The sequence below is a fragment of the Macaca mulatta genome, chromosome X (genome assembly GCF_049350105.2).
Source record: "Macaca mulatta isolate MMU2019108-1 chromosome X, T2T-MMU8v2.0, whole genome shotgun sequence".
NCBI classification, from domain to species: domain Eukaryota; kingdom Metazoa; phylum Chordata; class Mammalia; order Primates; family Cercopithecidae; genus Macaca; species Macaca mulatta.
In genome coordinates, this window is record NC_133426.1 from 19,532,126 (window position 1) to 19,549,030 (window position 16,905).

General features: G+C 44.6%; 1 protein-coding gene across 11 annotated transcripts in view; it reads right to left on the reverse strand.

Annotated features, from left to right (window-relative positions):
• Positions 1-16,905, reverse strand: part of SH3KBP1 (SH3 domain containing kinase binding protein 1) — a 361,405-nt gene that overhangs the window by 270,257 nt on the left and 74,243 nt on the right. For 2 of the 11 annotated variants that reach the window (XM_077989617.1, XM_001085866.5), the window contains exon 1: positions 2,873-3,192. The exons of 7 other annotated variants lie outside the window; for them this stretch is intronic. In XM_077989617.1, coding sequence (XP_077845743.1) covers positions 2,873-2,923 — 51 coding nt within the window. In that variant the 5' untranslated portion in view covers positions 2,924-3,192. Of the gene's footprint in view, positions 1-2,872; positions 3,193-5,352; positions 5,420-9,743; positions 10,026-16,905 lie in introns of those variants that run through there. 2 more of the 11 variants (XM_077989615.1, XM_077989616.1) reach the window with 2 other exon arrangements.

A 16,905-nucleotide genomic window follows, 5' to 3' on the forward strand; every position in this document is an offset into this window, starting at 1 on the left:
TTGAGAACAAAAATGATGCTTAAAACAGAGGGTTATCCCAGACACCAGCCAGGGGCTGGCCAAGAGAGGGAAACAGTGCCCTGGGGTCTGAAATGCTCCCAAAGTGCCAGAGCAGTGATGGATGCAGATGGAGAGGGGTCCAGCCACATAAAAGATGGGACTGGCTCTATCAGCTTGCAGTCACAAACTACTTAAAAGTCATTCACCGTGTTAATTATCCAAAGCAACTATTCATTCAACAAATATCTGTTGAGCATTTTCTATGCATCTAGAATCAAGTTAAGAGCTGGGGATATGGTAGGGATAAGACAGACAAGGCCCCTGCCCTCATGGAGCTAAAATTCTGGTGGGAGAGACATCAAATACCAAGTATATCAACGAGTTAACAAAATATTTACAGGCTGTGATATAAGGACTGTAAAGGAAATAAATGTGGTGATGTGATGGGAATGGAGAAAGGAAACTCAAGATGGAGGCTGGCCCTTGAGACAAGATGGCCTTGGAGGGCTACGTAGAGTGGTACCTGAAAGAAGAGAAAGGGCCAGCCAAGCAAGGAGCCAAAAAAGAAAAAAAGGGGCATTCCCAGCAGTGAGAATTGCAAGTGCCCGGACCCAGAGACAGTGCTCAGACAGGCAAGAACTCGATACAGTAGAAGGCAGTGGCTGAGTGGGAAGATGACCCCGATGAGGCTGAAAAGGTAGGCAAAGCCAGACCATACAAGGCCCAGTAGACCACAGAAAAGAAAGTGGATTTCAACGAAAAGCAACAGAAAAGTACTGAAGGTTGGCACTCTGATACATTACTTTGATGTTGATTAAGAGGTGCTCTTAAATCATCATACGCAAAACAAACTGTCCTGATGATTTATACAATGTCTCTCTGTAATCAGTGATAAAAGTTAGCACTGTGTCAGAGATCACTGATACACAATTATTGAGGAGTCTTGCCAGTCAAAGACAAACAACTTGAGCCTATGGATGAGATGAAATGCAAGGAATTAAATGGGGGAAAGGGGTGGGAGAACTTGTGACTGGCAAGGGAACACTATCATCAGCAATTAACTCACAGCAAATATAAAGCACATAGTACAGTTAATTAACAGAGCAGGCTCTAGAAAGTGCCCTAAACACACACACACACACACACACACACTCACACGAAAGGCAACTGGGGCTTGACCGACGTCCATGGTGGCTGCCTAAATTCATAAACACATTAAATGAAACAACACAATGGAAAAGTACCATGACGGTCTCCTACACGTACTTCTGAATCAGAATTCAGATGACTGCTCAGCAGTTTTCAGTCAAGGTTAATTTTTATTTTCATTTTTTTTTGACACAGGGTCTCACTCCTGTCACCCAGGCTGGAGTGCAGTAGCCTAATCATGGTTCACTGCTGCCTCGACCTCCCAGGCTCAGTTAATCCTTCAGCCTCAGCCTTCTGAGTAGCGGGGACTACAGGCGTGTGTCACCATTCCTGGCTAATTTTTTTTTTTTTTTTTAAGTAGAGACAGGGTCTCACCATGTTGCCCAGGCTGGTCTCGAACTCCTGGGCTCAAGCAATCCTCCTGCCTCGGCCTCCCAAAGTGCCAGAATTACAGGCATAAATCATTGTGCCTGGCCAAGGTTTACCTTTTGTTTTCCTTCTCCCTTGCTCTGGCTGAATATAGGTTTTAATAAGTTGGAAACTCAAAGCTGGATGGGAAAGGGGTCTTTTGAATTACCACTCTCCCCAAAGACCTATAACACAGCCTCCTAACTTGGGTCCCCAGTTCCCATCATCTTTAAACTTAAACGTTATCTATGAGACATAACCATGACTCACTCATACCCTTTCCTCAGGACCTTGTTTTGGGAGGTGGGTACTTGGCCATGACTAAAAGGGCAACCTGGGGCTATGTACTTAAGCAAGGCCAATTGGTCGACCCCAAGATCAAACCTATGACACTGACCATGAGAACTTGGTGGCCACAAAAGCTGCCCTGAAACAAGCCAGGACAGCAACACTGGTGGCATCTCATAGAGCCCAGCACACTGTTTGCATTTATGGCATAGAGTGCCACGGAAAAGGAGAAGGATGGCAACCAAGCACCAGGTGCCTCCACATTCATTACTTCAAACAATCCAGTAATCCTGTGAGGTGGTAGGAGGGAGATTTTCAGATGAGAAAAGTAAGACTCGGAGAGATCTTGGTTAGCAGCCCATGGCTGCACAGTTAGCTGAGCGGGGAACTGAACCTGTCCCGACCCCTCAATTGGCATCTGGCAACAGGACAGTGCTCTTGACTGACCCCAAGCTGACTTTCCCTCCTGTCTCCCATCTCATTCTTACCCCCACTCCCTTTATTTCTTCACACTACAGGAAAGCTAAATTCCACACCTGGCTTCCTCCCAGATTCCCAAAACCGCCAGCTGCATTGGAAATGTTACCTGCTCCCGACCCCTGAGAGGGGTACCTCACTGCAGAAATGGATGCCTGCAGGGGGTTTGGCTGCATGCAGCTGCCTGTGTGCAGCATCCCCTGGAGAAAACTCACCTGGCTGTCTATAGTGATCAGAGAAGGAAAGAGCCACCAAACCAGATGACAGAGCTGTTCAAAATCTTTATAAATGCCACTACAAAAGGAATTCAGCCAAAAGAATCCACTTCTCTCACAGACAAGGGCTTAGTGAAAGAAATACCCTTCGGCTACAAACCAGAAAACTGAGACCTGGGGCGAAGTAGAAAACAATGTTGGTCACCATCTTGGAAGGACTGACCTGAGACCAAATTCCCCATCATGCCTCCCTCCTGGCCTACAAAGTAGTCGGGCAACAGGCTACAAAAGATGCAGACGTCGTAACAATCAAAACAGATGTATGGCCTACTTACAATCTCAGACAAGTCTGCGGCACTTGGGGCTTTGGCTGCTGAAACCTCCATTCTGTGAAGTATGAAATGGTAATTTCTGGCTGTGTCTGAACTCTGGGCAGGAGTAAGTTCTGTGCTCTCCGAGAACTGCAAGTCTCTCTGATTCACTTGGCAGCAAAATTATTCTAAGCATCCTGTCCCGTACCCAACTCGCCTGCCCCTCCCACTACACACTCACACTGGTGGGTTTTTTTTGTAATTCTTTGCACTTATTTCTGTCACAAATCAAGTGAAAAGTAATCCAACCTCTGGCACTTGAGAGTGTGGAACCTGTATGACTGAGGAGGAGGAAGAGCCACCTAATTAGGAAGAAGTTATAATTAACATCAGAGAGGAGAGAGCTGGAGAACCGCAGAGTCTGCAGTAACAGCAAAATGGAGATTACTTGAGACAGCTGAAACACTCCACCCAGGCCTCCAGAAGAGGACATGCACGGGAAACAAAGGGCATATGGTGTTTGCTTTCTTCAACATCCGTTCTCACCATTAAGAGCTGCACCAGCAAACGCTCATTACTTACATGTGGACAAACCTCGCCCTGAAAATGCACTCTAAAATACAGCTCCTAATCAAATAAATGACTTTGCAAAGCAGAGGCTTACCTTGATTTTTTATTACATATAAGTACTAAAGTAAAATTTAATAAAGTCCAAATAACTGGCAGAATGTCTATTTGGCTCAGTGAAGCATGAACTGTACTAGAAAAAAAGTTCATTTTTGTTAATTTCAAGTTCATACAGTAATTCAAATACTGACATATTCAGAGCAGGATTTTATTTTTTCCCCAAGGAGAGATTCCAAGGGACTAACTTAACAACTAGATAGAAATGATTTCTACTATTTACTACTAGTCGTATATTTAGATATTTCTATCCTAAAGCAAACAGGTTTTCCAATGTTACTCAAGTCATTTACTTCTCACATATGTTAGTATTACCACCATCACCAATATTACCCTCACTATAAAACTGTTCAAAGGTAAACTTCAGTGAACTCCTTGACCAAATTATGAGAACCTCCTGAATTGGTGAGATCTGAACTGATACTTTTCAGAGATGTAAAGCTAGGGTCAGCTTCAAAAATACTCACGTATTATTACTCTCAAGCCTGTAGAGATCAACGATCAAATCTGCTGTCACTCAGCAGATTGGTCTACCTTCCCCCAGATAACAAGTTCAAAATCAGAGGATCACCTTGCTTGTGTTTAACATAAAAAAAGGCCCCCAAGTGAAAGGAAACAAACAATCCAATGTGGTTGGTCAGTAACCCTCAGCGAGCACTGCTGGTTGCCTACCCAGTAGAGCTGGCTCCCTTCCTTCTTCCCCAGCAGAGCCCACTCCTGGTCACAGGTGCCCATCCATTCCCCCATGGAGCCCATTTCCAGCTCTAGGAAGGACAACCTAATTAATTCTAAACCAAACATTGCTTCAGGGTGGGCAGTGGAAACAAAGCTCACCCAATCAGACTGCAGGAAATAACTCCTCCTACATACAGGCTGTGAGCAAGGAAGCAAAGGGCCCCACTGCAGATGGATGCCATTCTACAACCGTCTGACCACCACAGGGAAGCCAGCCCTTGGGTGAAGCTACTGCCAGAACAACACAGTGGGGGAAGAGACAGCAAGAACACGGGTTTCTGATGTCACACTGAGCAGCTGATCACACTGCCCCTGGGGTCCACCCTACCTCTAGCCTCCCAATTATGCGAAATAACAAATGTCTGTGTTTAAGGCAGTCCCAGACAGCTTTCTGTTCCATGCAATCTCAAGTGTGCTGGGAGGAACAGGCTGAGCAGTAACTGGGTAGCCAAGAGTAAGAATAAAAATAAAAACCTTGCCTGGGAGCAGGTGCTCACTCAGGAGAGGTCACAGATTGAAGGAACTTTCCACCATCCACATGTGACGGTGTGGCACACCCCTGCTTAGAATCCTGCCTCAGTGGTTCCCAATTACCCCAAAAGTCCAAGTTCCTTACAATGGTATGCAAGATCCCTCTCACCTTCTGGCCTCGCTTCCCATTTTACTCTGGCAAGGCTTATTTCTAGGTACTCATCCAGCTGTAGGCCTCTGTTCACACTCACACTACACCCTCTTTCTCACTCACTCTGGGCTCTGGTCCGTCCTCTTCACCTGATCAAATTCCTTCCTCTGCTGTCCCAGGCTCTTAGGTCCCCCTCCCTTTGTGCTCCCTTAGCATACTGGGCACGCACCACAGTGGCTTGGAAAAGTGTGTTTCCAGGTCAGTCTCTCCCCTCACGCTCTCCCCCGGGGCCCAGAACAGCTCTCAAGACACAGCAGACACTCAACAGATGCCCACTAGACTGAGCTAATCTTTCTCTTTCGGGAAGGGCACCAATCTCTCCCACAGGGCACTGTGTCATTGAGGTTTGAGGCGTGAGAGCCAGAGGCAGGTTCCAGGAGTCCTTGCTCTCATCCACACCCACCTTCCTCCAGCGGCTTCAGGCTCAGCACAGGACACAGGAGGCAGCTTGCACTGGCAACATCCACAACGGGCAGGAAATCACCTCATCCAGATCATGCTTAGCGCTCTGCTTCTCCGCTCCAACCCTCCCTGACACAGAAGTTCATGGTGACAATGCACAACATCCCTCACTGTAGAAGCTTCAGAAAAGGAAGACAGGGAATGTCCAACTTTTTTTATTTTTCTGATTGTGAGGTTTCCCTTATTTATTTTAGAGACATTGTCTCACTATGTTGTCCAGGCTGGTCTCTAACTCCTGGGCTCAGGCAATCCTCCCCAACCTCAGCCTCCCAAGTAGCGGTGACTATAGGCACACACCACCATGCCTGGCTAATTTTTAAATTTATTGTAGAGACAAGGTCTCGTTATGTTGGCCAGGTTGTTCTCTAACCCCTGGCCTCAAGTGATCCTCCCACCTTCACCTCCCAAAGCACTGGAATTACAGGCATAGGCTACCGCACCCAGCCCCTTACATAAGGAGCTAAGAAAAGTCACACATGCAACATTAGGAAACGCTTGGTTTTGAAGAAAGACTCCAAGTTAAAAAGAGAGACACAATAGCTTGAGGAGAGCAGAAGCTAAGTCTCCACCTGGTGTCTTATCTTCCTGCTTGACCTCAGGGGAAAAGATTAATAGTAGGATTTACGAAATGTTAAGAAGACACTTGCTGAGGTGTCTCAGTTATTAAAATAAAATAAAATAAAATAAAATAAAATAAAATAAAATAAAATCATACTGTGAAAGCGGCAAAACTCCATGGTGGAATCTGCTTCATCACAACAAAGACATCCCCTGGCCCTTCTTTCTAGCTGGTCCTGGCTCCCCACACACTGCTAGAAATGAAACCCCAGGCTGGGCACGGTGGCTCACGCCTGTAATCCCAGCACTTTGGGAGGCTGAGGCGGGCGGATCACGAGGTCAGGAGATCGAGACCATCCTGGCTAACGTGGTGAAACCCCATCTCTACTAAAAATACAAAAAATTAGCTGGGCATGGTGGCGGGTGCCTGTAATCCCAGCTACTCGGGAGGCTGAGGCAGGAGAATCAGTTGAACCTGGGAGGCAGAGGTTGCAGTAAGCTGAGATCGCGCCACTGCACTCCAGCCTGGGTGACAGAGTAAGACTCCATCTCAAAAGAAAAGAAAAGAAAAGAAATGAAACCGCAAACACAGGAGCGTAGGAAAGAGCTGAAATAACACTTCAAATATTCACGATGGTAATTGCAAGTCCTACCTCATAATCATGACTTCTCTTTTCCATATTTGGGCCCCGGCTTCCCTGGACGCACTCCAGGGGCCTTCACAGACATTATCTAATGCTAGGCAGGTCAGCAAGCTAACCATTAAGTACTCTTTTTTTTTTTTTTTTTGTCCACGCTCTCTGATTTAAGTCAGTTTGGACACACTCATAAAGAACTAGTGAGTTCCCTTCCAAGATGGGTGGCTGCTAAGATAGCTCATGTAGTTTTGGTCAAAGTGGAAGCCCTTAGGATGTCAAAAAGCTTATTTTTAAACATCTCAATCTGATTCCAACAGTGAAGTTTTCAAAGCTGTCATTACTCCCCCATCCCAATAAACAAAGCTGGCAGATTTATTATCAAATGATTTCTCTAGCTTTTTTTTCCCCCCCCCAAATACCTGCTGGTTTCACCCCTGCAGAGATCTAATTCAATAGGTCTGGTGTGGCCCTGAGAAACTGCTGTTTAAACTCCCCCAGGTGATTCACACAGCCAGAAGACAGACATCTAGGTCTAAAGTGTCAGAAATGCTTGCTACTAAAAGGAGGATCAACTGGGAGCTTCTTAGAACTGCAGAATCTCAGCTTCCCCAAACCTACCCGCCCCCAGCCCAAACCCTGCCCCCAACCCCCCAGCCCCCCGCTGCCATCACAATCTGCCTTTTAACAAGATCCTAGGAAGAAGGGCACATCTGAGTTTAGGCAGCCTAAGGCTATACTGTCGTCTGGCCTCAGAATCTTCTAGGGTTTTTGTTTTTTGTTTGTTTCCCCTTTACAAATGGGAGACGGAAAAGTGGGAGGGCACAATCAAAATTCACATTCCAGTTTTTTCCAGGATCTTTATTGATGAACAACAGGGTCAAATCCTGCTCTCACCCTCACCATCTTCCTAGAAAATATGACTAGTCAGATTAAATGTAAAGGGAGTAAAAAATGAGACACAGCCTGTTTTTTAAATTAAAGCAATACATTGTTCCATTTGTGCTGGCAGCATCCGCACTTGCATTACTGCGCATGTTTAAAGCTGCCAGTTGAAATCAACTCTAGTCAAAGCAGCAGAACCTGCAAAATCTTTTAGCGTTAAAGGGCTTTATGTGGAACCAAAGCATTCCAAGATAAATAATTCCTGGAGCTAATGAGAACTACTAATTGCATCCATTCTTAAAAATCAATACACTTGAAACTTTTTAAAGATTCATGTGCTTATTTCCCTTGTTCACATAACATCATAAGGCATTCACAGGAAGTTGTGGTTTCAATTGAGACGTGGCTGCATATTTAAAAAAAAAAAAAAAAAAACTCGCAGTATCCTATCACAGAGCTCAGCCAAGACTCCCAGCAGGTTCTCCGAACCTGACAGATTTGGGTGCCCCTCATGCTAATTACCGTCTGGTTTGAGGTTTGTGAACATAGCCAAGGCCACCCAGACAATGCTGTACTGTAGTACAATTAGGGGTGAGAGAACTCAGACTCCGGAGTTAAGCCACCCACCGGCCCAAGTCCAGACCTGCCATTTACAATCTGTGCTCCCTTGGGCAACTTACTTAACGTCTCTGGTCTGTGGGAAGTGCTATATAAAGATTTGCTGTTTTCCTCATCTAATATGCAGTCCCATGAATGGTACAGATAAAGGAACTATCCACACAGTGGGTGCTCAGTTATTGCTGGCTAATGGTTGAAGAACTCTCCATTCACCTGGTATTTCCCTCAATGAATATATCATTACCAAATACCAGCAAACTTTTGGTGTATCAAGAAAGGTACTCGGGAAAGTGTTTTTCTTCCCCTAATGGTGAAAAACAAAAACCAATGGATATAAGCACCTTCTTAATCCAACGTAACAGTCTCCCTCTTCAGTCATGTACTTAATATGGTTCATTTATATTATGTCTCATATCTTCTCAAAAAATAATTACTATAGAAAAAGTATGAAAAGCATTTGAGCAGGTGAAAAATGCAGTCTACAAAACAGTAGACTGGGCCAGGCCCAGTGGTTCATGCCCGTAATCCCAGCACTTTGAGAGGCCGAGGCGGGTGGATCACTTGAGGTCAGGAGTTCGAGACCAGCCTGGTCAACATGGTGAAACCCTGTCTCTACTAAAATTTTTAACAAAAATTAGCTGGGCATGGTGGTGCGCACCTGTAATTCCAGCTACTTGGGAGGCTGAGGCAGGAGAATCACTTGAACCAGGGAAGCGGAGGTTTCATTGAGCCGAGTTCACACCACTGCACTCCAGCCTGGGCAACAGAGCGAGACTCCATCTCAAAATCAAAACAAAACAACCCAGTAGACTGGTACCAATTACTTAATAGTTATTGAGAGCATAAAAAGTGATTTCCAGAATGTTCCAGGTAGGGAAGTGTCAGACAACATTGCCCTCACGGTATTAATACTATACAATAGCATTCATAGTGGTAAGACACAGCGAAAATTGGGATGTTTCAACTATTTACCCATTTTCATCTATTTTAAGCACTCCTGAAAAACGAACAAGTGATAGGTCGTTCAACATGCATTTACTAAATCCATTTTCTTAGGCACTTTCAGCAGCCAATGTTTTCACACAAACTGAGTTACTATGTGAATTTAACAACTATGTTTGGTTTTTGGTTTTCTTTTTCATCAGAGGCTCCACTTTTAAGAATACCCGTCCTTCTAATTAGTTCTTACAACACAATCCTGGGAAGTCAGGCTGCCAGAGCTCAAATAACTGGGTTGACCCTAATAGATCTGCAATCTTCATCAAGTCAGGCAACCTCTCTGAGCTTCAGTTTTCCCATCTGTAACATAGGAATAATCACTACTTGGGGCAAAAGGATGGAGGGTAAGGAGTAGCTGAGTTAGTACAAAGAAGAACAAAACAGTTGTACTGGATGAATGATGAAGTATCTACTCACAATTGCAAATTCACATTCCTTTTCACCCTGTACCAGGTCCTGAAGTGGTTACAAAGAAGGTCTAATAGATTCTCCTTGTCCCTCAAAATGGAGGAAGACAGGTAATTCTTACACATGTTTAAAGAAAACCCACCCACCCCTTTATCCCTAGAGGTTGGCCATGACAGCAACACAATTGTAAAGCTTGCTGTAATCAGCACCATGCCCATAGCACTTTTACCTTATAAGGCAACAGTATAGACCGAGGGAGGATCCAACCTTGTTCACACTTCCAGGCAATTACACTTCTTGTTCTCTGCTTGGATGGCTCTTAGTAATGGCAGGGGCTGCTTCCTCATCATTCACATGTAGGCTCCAACTTCTCCTCACCTGAAACAGCCCACACACGCCACTAGCCACTCTAGCCTTTTCCTCTCCTGTTGTTTCTTCATGGCATGTTTCACTATCTATAATTATCTCTTCACTTGTCTGTGGTTAAGCCCTCTGTCCTCCGTTGGAGTGTAAGCTCTCTAAAAGCTCAGACCTTGTTAAGCTCATTCTGAAATGGCTCCTAAAATGGCACCTGTCACAGAAAGGGCACTCAGTGGACAGAGCTAGGTAAGATACATGTGAGTTTTGATCGTTGCAGCAGCTATATCGCATTTGCATTTGGTTCTACCGAGTGCTTTGTCTCTTCAGACTGCTTTTACCTGCCTTTTGGCATGCCTTGTAATTTTTGGTTGAAAGCCAGACATTTCGTAGAGGGTAGCAGATACTGAGGTAAATGAGCCCTTAGTGTGGAATTGATATTAATCCAGTCAGGAGTTGAGCTGCCTTGAGGTTTGTTGTTCCTATGAACATGAGAAACTTCAAATTCCTCTAGTGACCCTCTCTTGGCTTTGGGGCTTTCCTTTATGCTGTTCCCAGTGTAAGCCTGTCTCTTGCAGCTCTCCCCGCTGTAACCCACTGTTGTTATTCCTGGGGGCTTGCTAGCCTGCGGATGGGGTGAGGGAAGAAGGGAAGTTCTCTGATATTCCAAGCCTCAGTCTCTAAAGTACACATGGTGGGCCTGTGTCTTGAAGGTGTAAGCTTCACAATGTATTTGCCCTAGAGATAGAGCTCCTTCCACCCCATACCCCCAGCTGTAGCAGGTATCACCAATGTTCTCAGTCTACCTCCTGCTTAAAGACCTTTTTTTTTAGGTGAGATGGGATGGGGAAGGGGCTGGAGGGGCGCTCCATCCCCCAGCTGCAATGGTTAATTCACCAGGGCCCTCAGACCATAGCCTTCCTCTGCAGAATAAGCCTCTTGCTCCTTAAAGGAGAAGGGTCTAAGTAGATTGCTCAGTGGTTCCTGAGCCAGCACCATGAGTTTTCTCTGAATTTTCCCTCACCCTCCCAGTTAGAGCCAAATGGGGTTCCTAGAAGAAAAGCCTGCAAAGGGATAGGACCCCCTCCCCCACAACTGCTGCCCTCAAGACTTCACACTCTCAAGTTAGCCCACACTCAGCCTCCAGCAATTTGTCAAATTTTCTAGCTTAATCTTCCTACCTACTTCTATGGGGTCTGGTGGCTTCTGCTCCTGTAAACAAATGCTCAGGTCCTGTCCTGTGTCTCAGAAGGCACCTCTTTCCAGATTTTGAAATGGTCGTTTGCTCTGCAAACTCAGTTCTCTGTTAATTTCCAATCTGTCCAGATTTTTTCTTGGAAGCGTGGGAGGGACATCTTTGCAGCTCTCTACATCTCTGAGTTGAAACCAGAAGTCTACTTATTTATTTTTTTTAAGGATCAGAAGTAAGTATGACAAAATGGCAACATTTGATAGAACTAGGTAGTGGGTACCTAGATGTTGGTTATACGCTCTTTTATATTTTCATAGTTTAGTAACATTTCAAATTCTAAAATTAAGTTGTAGGTGGCCATGGTAGAAAATAGTGCTATAATATAAATAGACTTACGTATGTGTATAGCACTTGGTTCTTGTTCAATAATTTACAGAAATCACCTGAATTTTAAAATACAACCAGCATTTTTGGCAACACTTCAGAAACTGTCCTGAAAAAATATAAATCACTCCAACACACCATTAAATGTCAGTATCAGCCAGGCACGGTGGCTCACGCCTGTAATCCCCACACTTTGGGAGGCCGAGGCAGGTGGATCACGAGGTCAGGAGATCGACACCATCCTGGCCAACATGGTAAAATCCTGCCTCTACTAAAATACAAAAAAATAGCTGGGTGTGGTGGCGTGCGCCTGTAATCCCAGCTACTTGGGAGGCTGAGGCAGGAGAATCACTTGAACCCGGGAGGTGGAGGTTGCAGTGAGCCAAGATCGCACCACTGCACTCCAGCCTGGCAACAGAACAAGACTCTGTCTCAAAAAAAAAAAAAAAAAAAAAAAGTCAGTATCAAAGAAGGGAAAGGAGAAACTGAAATGGAAAAATTAGTGTTCTCAAAGAGAACAAATGTATCTTAAAATGTGCATGTTTATAAATCAAAGTATATGAAAATTACATGTTAATTGATTCACTATTCTTTAAACTGATACCCAACCATCATTAATATTCATGGAAAATGAAAATTAATAAAGGATGTGCCAGCAGACCATAGGTCAACCAGCAAGTGCCAGATCCCAGATTGTGGTATATTATGCAACACCTAGTAATCAAACATCTTAAACCTTCAGACTGCCACGCTTCCTTTTACCCACATTCCTAATTTAATATAATTGGTAATTGCCTGTAAATGAAAGCAGCAGCAGCTTGGTAAGATCTACCTCATGGAAAGAACATTCCCTTTTTACTTAAATAATTCACTATCTTAGATAATAGCAAATAAATGATATGCTACTAAAAAGTGAGCCATTTAATAACTCCAGAACTGCAGATTAATCTTAAGGATTGTGTATTAAGTTCAATTAAACCAGATGAATATTTAACATGTCCTTCTATGTCCGTAAGACCATTCTAGCCACCCTGGGAAGAGGTGGGCCAACATAAATCATCTGCCAATCCCTGCCATCAGGACAGACACAGGGATAGGTCACAGGGCTGAGTCCAAGAAAAGCACACATGCACCACATTTGCATGTATTCTCATTAGCAAAGCAAGTGACTTGCAAGTACTTTTATGCTTTAACATTAACTTGTAAGTTCCATTTAAAAGGGAAAAAGAATATAGTTTATAGTAAAGTGAATCTTCGTGTGACTTTCATTATAATGAATGAAGTCAGGACTAAATTTGTCTGTAATGAGACTAAAATGGGCTGAATCTACCAATGATGAATCTGTGGCTTTAATGATCATGTGTGGCTCTGTGAGATGCACCCCATGTGGAACTGCAATCAGGGTGATCACTCAGACAGCTAGATAACACACTTCACCCTGCCTGAGGACCATCACTTGTCAACTGTGTTACGTTGTCACAAGGGCTGTTTACAAATCAGCTACATCTCTGCATTGCAACATGCCCGAAATTAGATCTCACATCCAGCTTGAGGGCTAGGGACTGTGTTCAGCTTCAAGCTGGCAGCGCCCTAGACTTGATTGTCACCTTAAAATATCTGTTAATGGAACTCATTCAAATTCAAGTTTTAAAATAAAAGGATGAGTTAAATTGAGTAAAAAAAAAAAAAAAAATCAGAGGCTAAAAAAGGCGCGAGGTATATGGATTTTTAACCACCACTGACAGCAGAAGCTCACACTATAATTGCATGGATTATATGCACCGAAGAGATCAGCTGTCATGTGACATTTTAAACCAAATAACAGAGCAGTCCTTGGAAAAATGTCAATAAGCACAAAGAAGTGATTTCTCAACATCTGAAACCACACGAACCTCCATATTCAAGTGTTTCAGCATTAGTATTACGTGCCACCAGAGCCTAATGTTGTAATCACTCATTTAACACAGAGTAGCTGAAACTACTTTCATAGGGCAGATGTATTTTTTTAATAGGCAGATTGGCAATTATTCCAGTTTCAAGACTGGGGGAGAAAAAAACTTGTGCGCACACTCACGATTTTGCAGCTGAGAGAAATAAGGATTGAATTGTGGAAGCAAGAATTAAAAACAAAGATTGAATCATCAATATAAGCCAGGCTGTTAAACAGCAATTACAGAACGACAGCTACCATCCTGTTCCTTTCCTATCTGTGGCCATAAGGGTCCCAATATTACAGTATGACTACAGGCTTAGCAGTTAGAACCTGATAGCGTTTATGGTTTTAAACAGCTGCAACGTATCTTTTGCCAATAATCTGTCAGCCTATTGATTTTGGATGTTGTCTCTAAGACAAAATCTTATCTGGTCAGAAAGCAGATCCCACTGGACCAAAGCCTTCGGCAGCAGGCATCACACTCTTGACAAGGTACTCTCCAAACATGTCCAGCTTTGCTAAGAATATGTTCACATGTTAATACTTCATCAATTCCAATTATGTTGTAGTATAATCACAACTAAAATGTACATCTAATAAATATTTTAAATATGGTTTTAATGTTAATTTACTTTTTCTTCCATGATATGCAAAACAGTTCCTCTTTGGTTTTGACTTGGCCCCCACTGCGCCGATACTAGCTACCTGCACTAGCTATCTCAGATCTTGACCATGGTTTCATTTGACAGCCAGGAAAAGTACAACCCCAAGAACTTCAGCATGGCCACCAGTGGCACAGCTGGTTCACAGCACAGCCACAACTGGAACTGGAACCAACTTTACAACCTTTACTGGCAACCAGTGAGTTGTGGCCTCCCTAGAAGAAAACTTCAGTGTAAAGAGGACATAGTCACCAGGGCCTCCGCCACACCTCCTGGGAACTGAGCACGTCTCTTAGGAAAGCGTTGGCACGGTTCCTCCAGCTCTGGGTCTCCATCTGGGACCACCTGCCTCTAGAAACCCAGGGCAGGATGTGGTTTGACTCGAACAACTTCTCAGCTTACAAACTCAGGCAAACCCACTTTGCTTTTCACCCTGACTCCCAGACACATGATATCATCTTTGTTAGTCTTCATGAGAAAATCTTGGTGGTCCCAGAGGAAGTACGACAATAATGAAAAGCTTGTTCCTTCATGACGAGCAAAACAGGCAGCTAAGAGCAAAAATGGGCTGACTTCATACACCTCATCCCACAAAAAACTGGGTGTTTGTGTGACTTTTGTGCTAGTACATGTTGTGACTACACATTAAAGAGACTTTCACATCTTCACCTTCACTCTCCCTGAACTCTCCTCAAGAATTTATCTCATCTTCCTCAGTGTCATAAAGCTGATGAAATTTACCCCTTAGCCTGGGAGTGGGGCAATATACTATTTCAAATCCCCTTGTGAGTTAAGAAGCTAAGGTGAAACAAAATGTCTTCTGGGTAGCCCTAGAGATGTACTGCCCATATGTTCCTTCAAGAAAGAACTTGGCCGACATAGTGGCTCACACCTGTAATCCCAGCACATTGAGAGGCCAAGGCAGGAGGATTGCTTGAGCCCAGGAGTTTGAGACCAGCCTGGGCAACATAGTGAGACCGTGTCTCTACAAAAAAAAAAAAAAAAAAAATAGCTGGCGCTGGGCACTGTGGCTCACACCTGTGATCCCAGCACATTGGGAAGACAAGGTGGGCGGATCACCTGAGCTCAGGAATTCAAGACTAGCTTGGGCAACATGGTGAAACCTTGTCTCTACAAACAATACAAAAATTAGCCAGGTGTGTTAGTGCACACCTGTAGTCCCAGCTACTCAGGAGGCTGAGGCAGGAGAATCGCTTGAGCCTGGGAGGCAGAGGTTGCTGTGAGCCAAAATCACACCACTGCACTCCAGCCTGGGTGAAAGAGCAAGACCCTGTCTCAAAAAACAACAACAAAAAATTAGCTAGATGTGGTGGTACGCGCCTGTAGTCCCAACTACTTGGGAGGCTGAGGTGGGAGGATCACTTGAGCCTTGGAGGTTGAGGCTGCAGGGAGCCATGATTGTGCCACTGCGCTCCAGCCTGGGCAACAGAGTGAGACGCTGTCTCCAAAAACAGACAAAAAAAAAAAAAAAAAAAAAAAAAAACAAGAAGGAAAGAACAAACCTCCACCTTCGGGATCTCCCTCAGCTTTCTTTCTAGCAGAGGCCATGCTCTCACTGAGGAGCCCACAGCTGGTCACTAATCTGGGGAGTGCAGTCCTAGAGCCTGGCCATTTCTGCCTATTTATTTTTTTTTCCGGCTTTACTGAGGTATGATTGACAAAGAAAAACTGTATTAATATAAGGTGTACAACGTGCTGATCTATGTATACACTGTGAAATGATCACAATCAAGCTAATTAAGAGATTCATCACCTCACAGAGTTCCCTTTTTGTAGTAAGAACACGCAAGAGTTACTCTCAAATTGCAAGTATGTAATGCATGATTATTAACTTCAGTTACCATGCCACACAGCAGGTCTCCAGAAGTTATCTTGTCATTGAAAGTTTGTGCCCTTTGGCTAGCATCTCTCCTTTGCTTCCATGGAGCAATTTTCTTCCAGGAGCCCCCTGCTAGGCTAGCTGGGACAGACTGGCATCACCACCTGAGGCTCTCCCTGCCCTGCTCCCCTGCCCTCTCATCATTCAAGGGTGTTATCCCCCGCAGCCCCCAAACAAACCTCCTGTACTCCTAACTCCATCTCAGCATCCGAATCCTCCAGTACCAAACTGCTAAACACCATCTAAGTATTTCTCCAGTGTCTTGGAGTGGCTTAATACTGATATTAATAGCTAATATTTGTTGACAAATTAATATTTACCAAGTTGCTCTGCATGCATCTCACATCACAGGGTGACAGGTAAGAAAAGCAGTCATCCTTGCATCAAACAGGAATTGCAGTGCCAGAGGTGGCTCTGTGGTGGGGCTGGGCTGACAGCCAGGCAGCTGTGCAAATTCCTATCTATAGCCTGGACCTGGCCCCCATACTCCAGACCCACATCCCTACCATGCTTCCCAATGCACAGGACAAAAATCTTAGAGTCATCTCTCCCTCCTCCCTCTCCTGCCACACCCCCAGTCTTACCAGCAAATCCCGTTGGCTATACTTACAGAAATATCCAGAATCTGACCACTTCTCACCCTCCCACTGCCACTCCCTGGTCTCCCCTGTATTCCTGCAAAGGGCCTCCAAACTGCTCTCCCCGCTTCCACCCTTCCCCTTGCAGTCTGTTCTCAACACGGCAGACAGAGGGAACCTGTTAAAACGTCTCTGGTCACATCAACCTCCTCAGTTACTTCCCATCTCACCTAGACTCACAAGTCACAAAGCCCTCTCTGATCTGGAGCCCTATGACCTCTAACCCTTTCTCCTGTTGCTCTCCCCTGTCCTCTTCCCTCAGGCAGTGGTGGTGCACTGGTCTGTCTGTTGTTCCTCCAACAAGCCAGGGACACTGCCCTCTGCA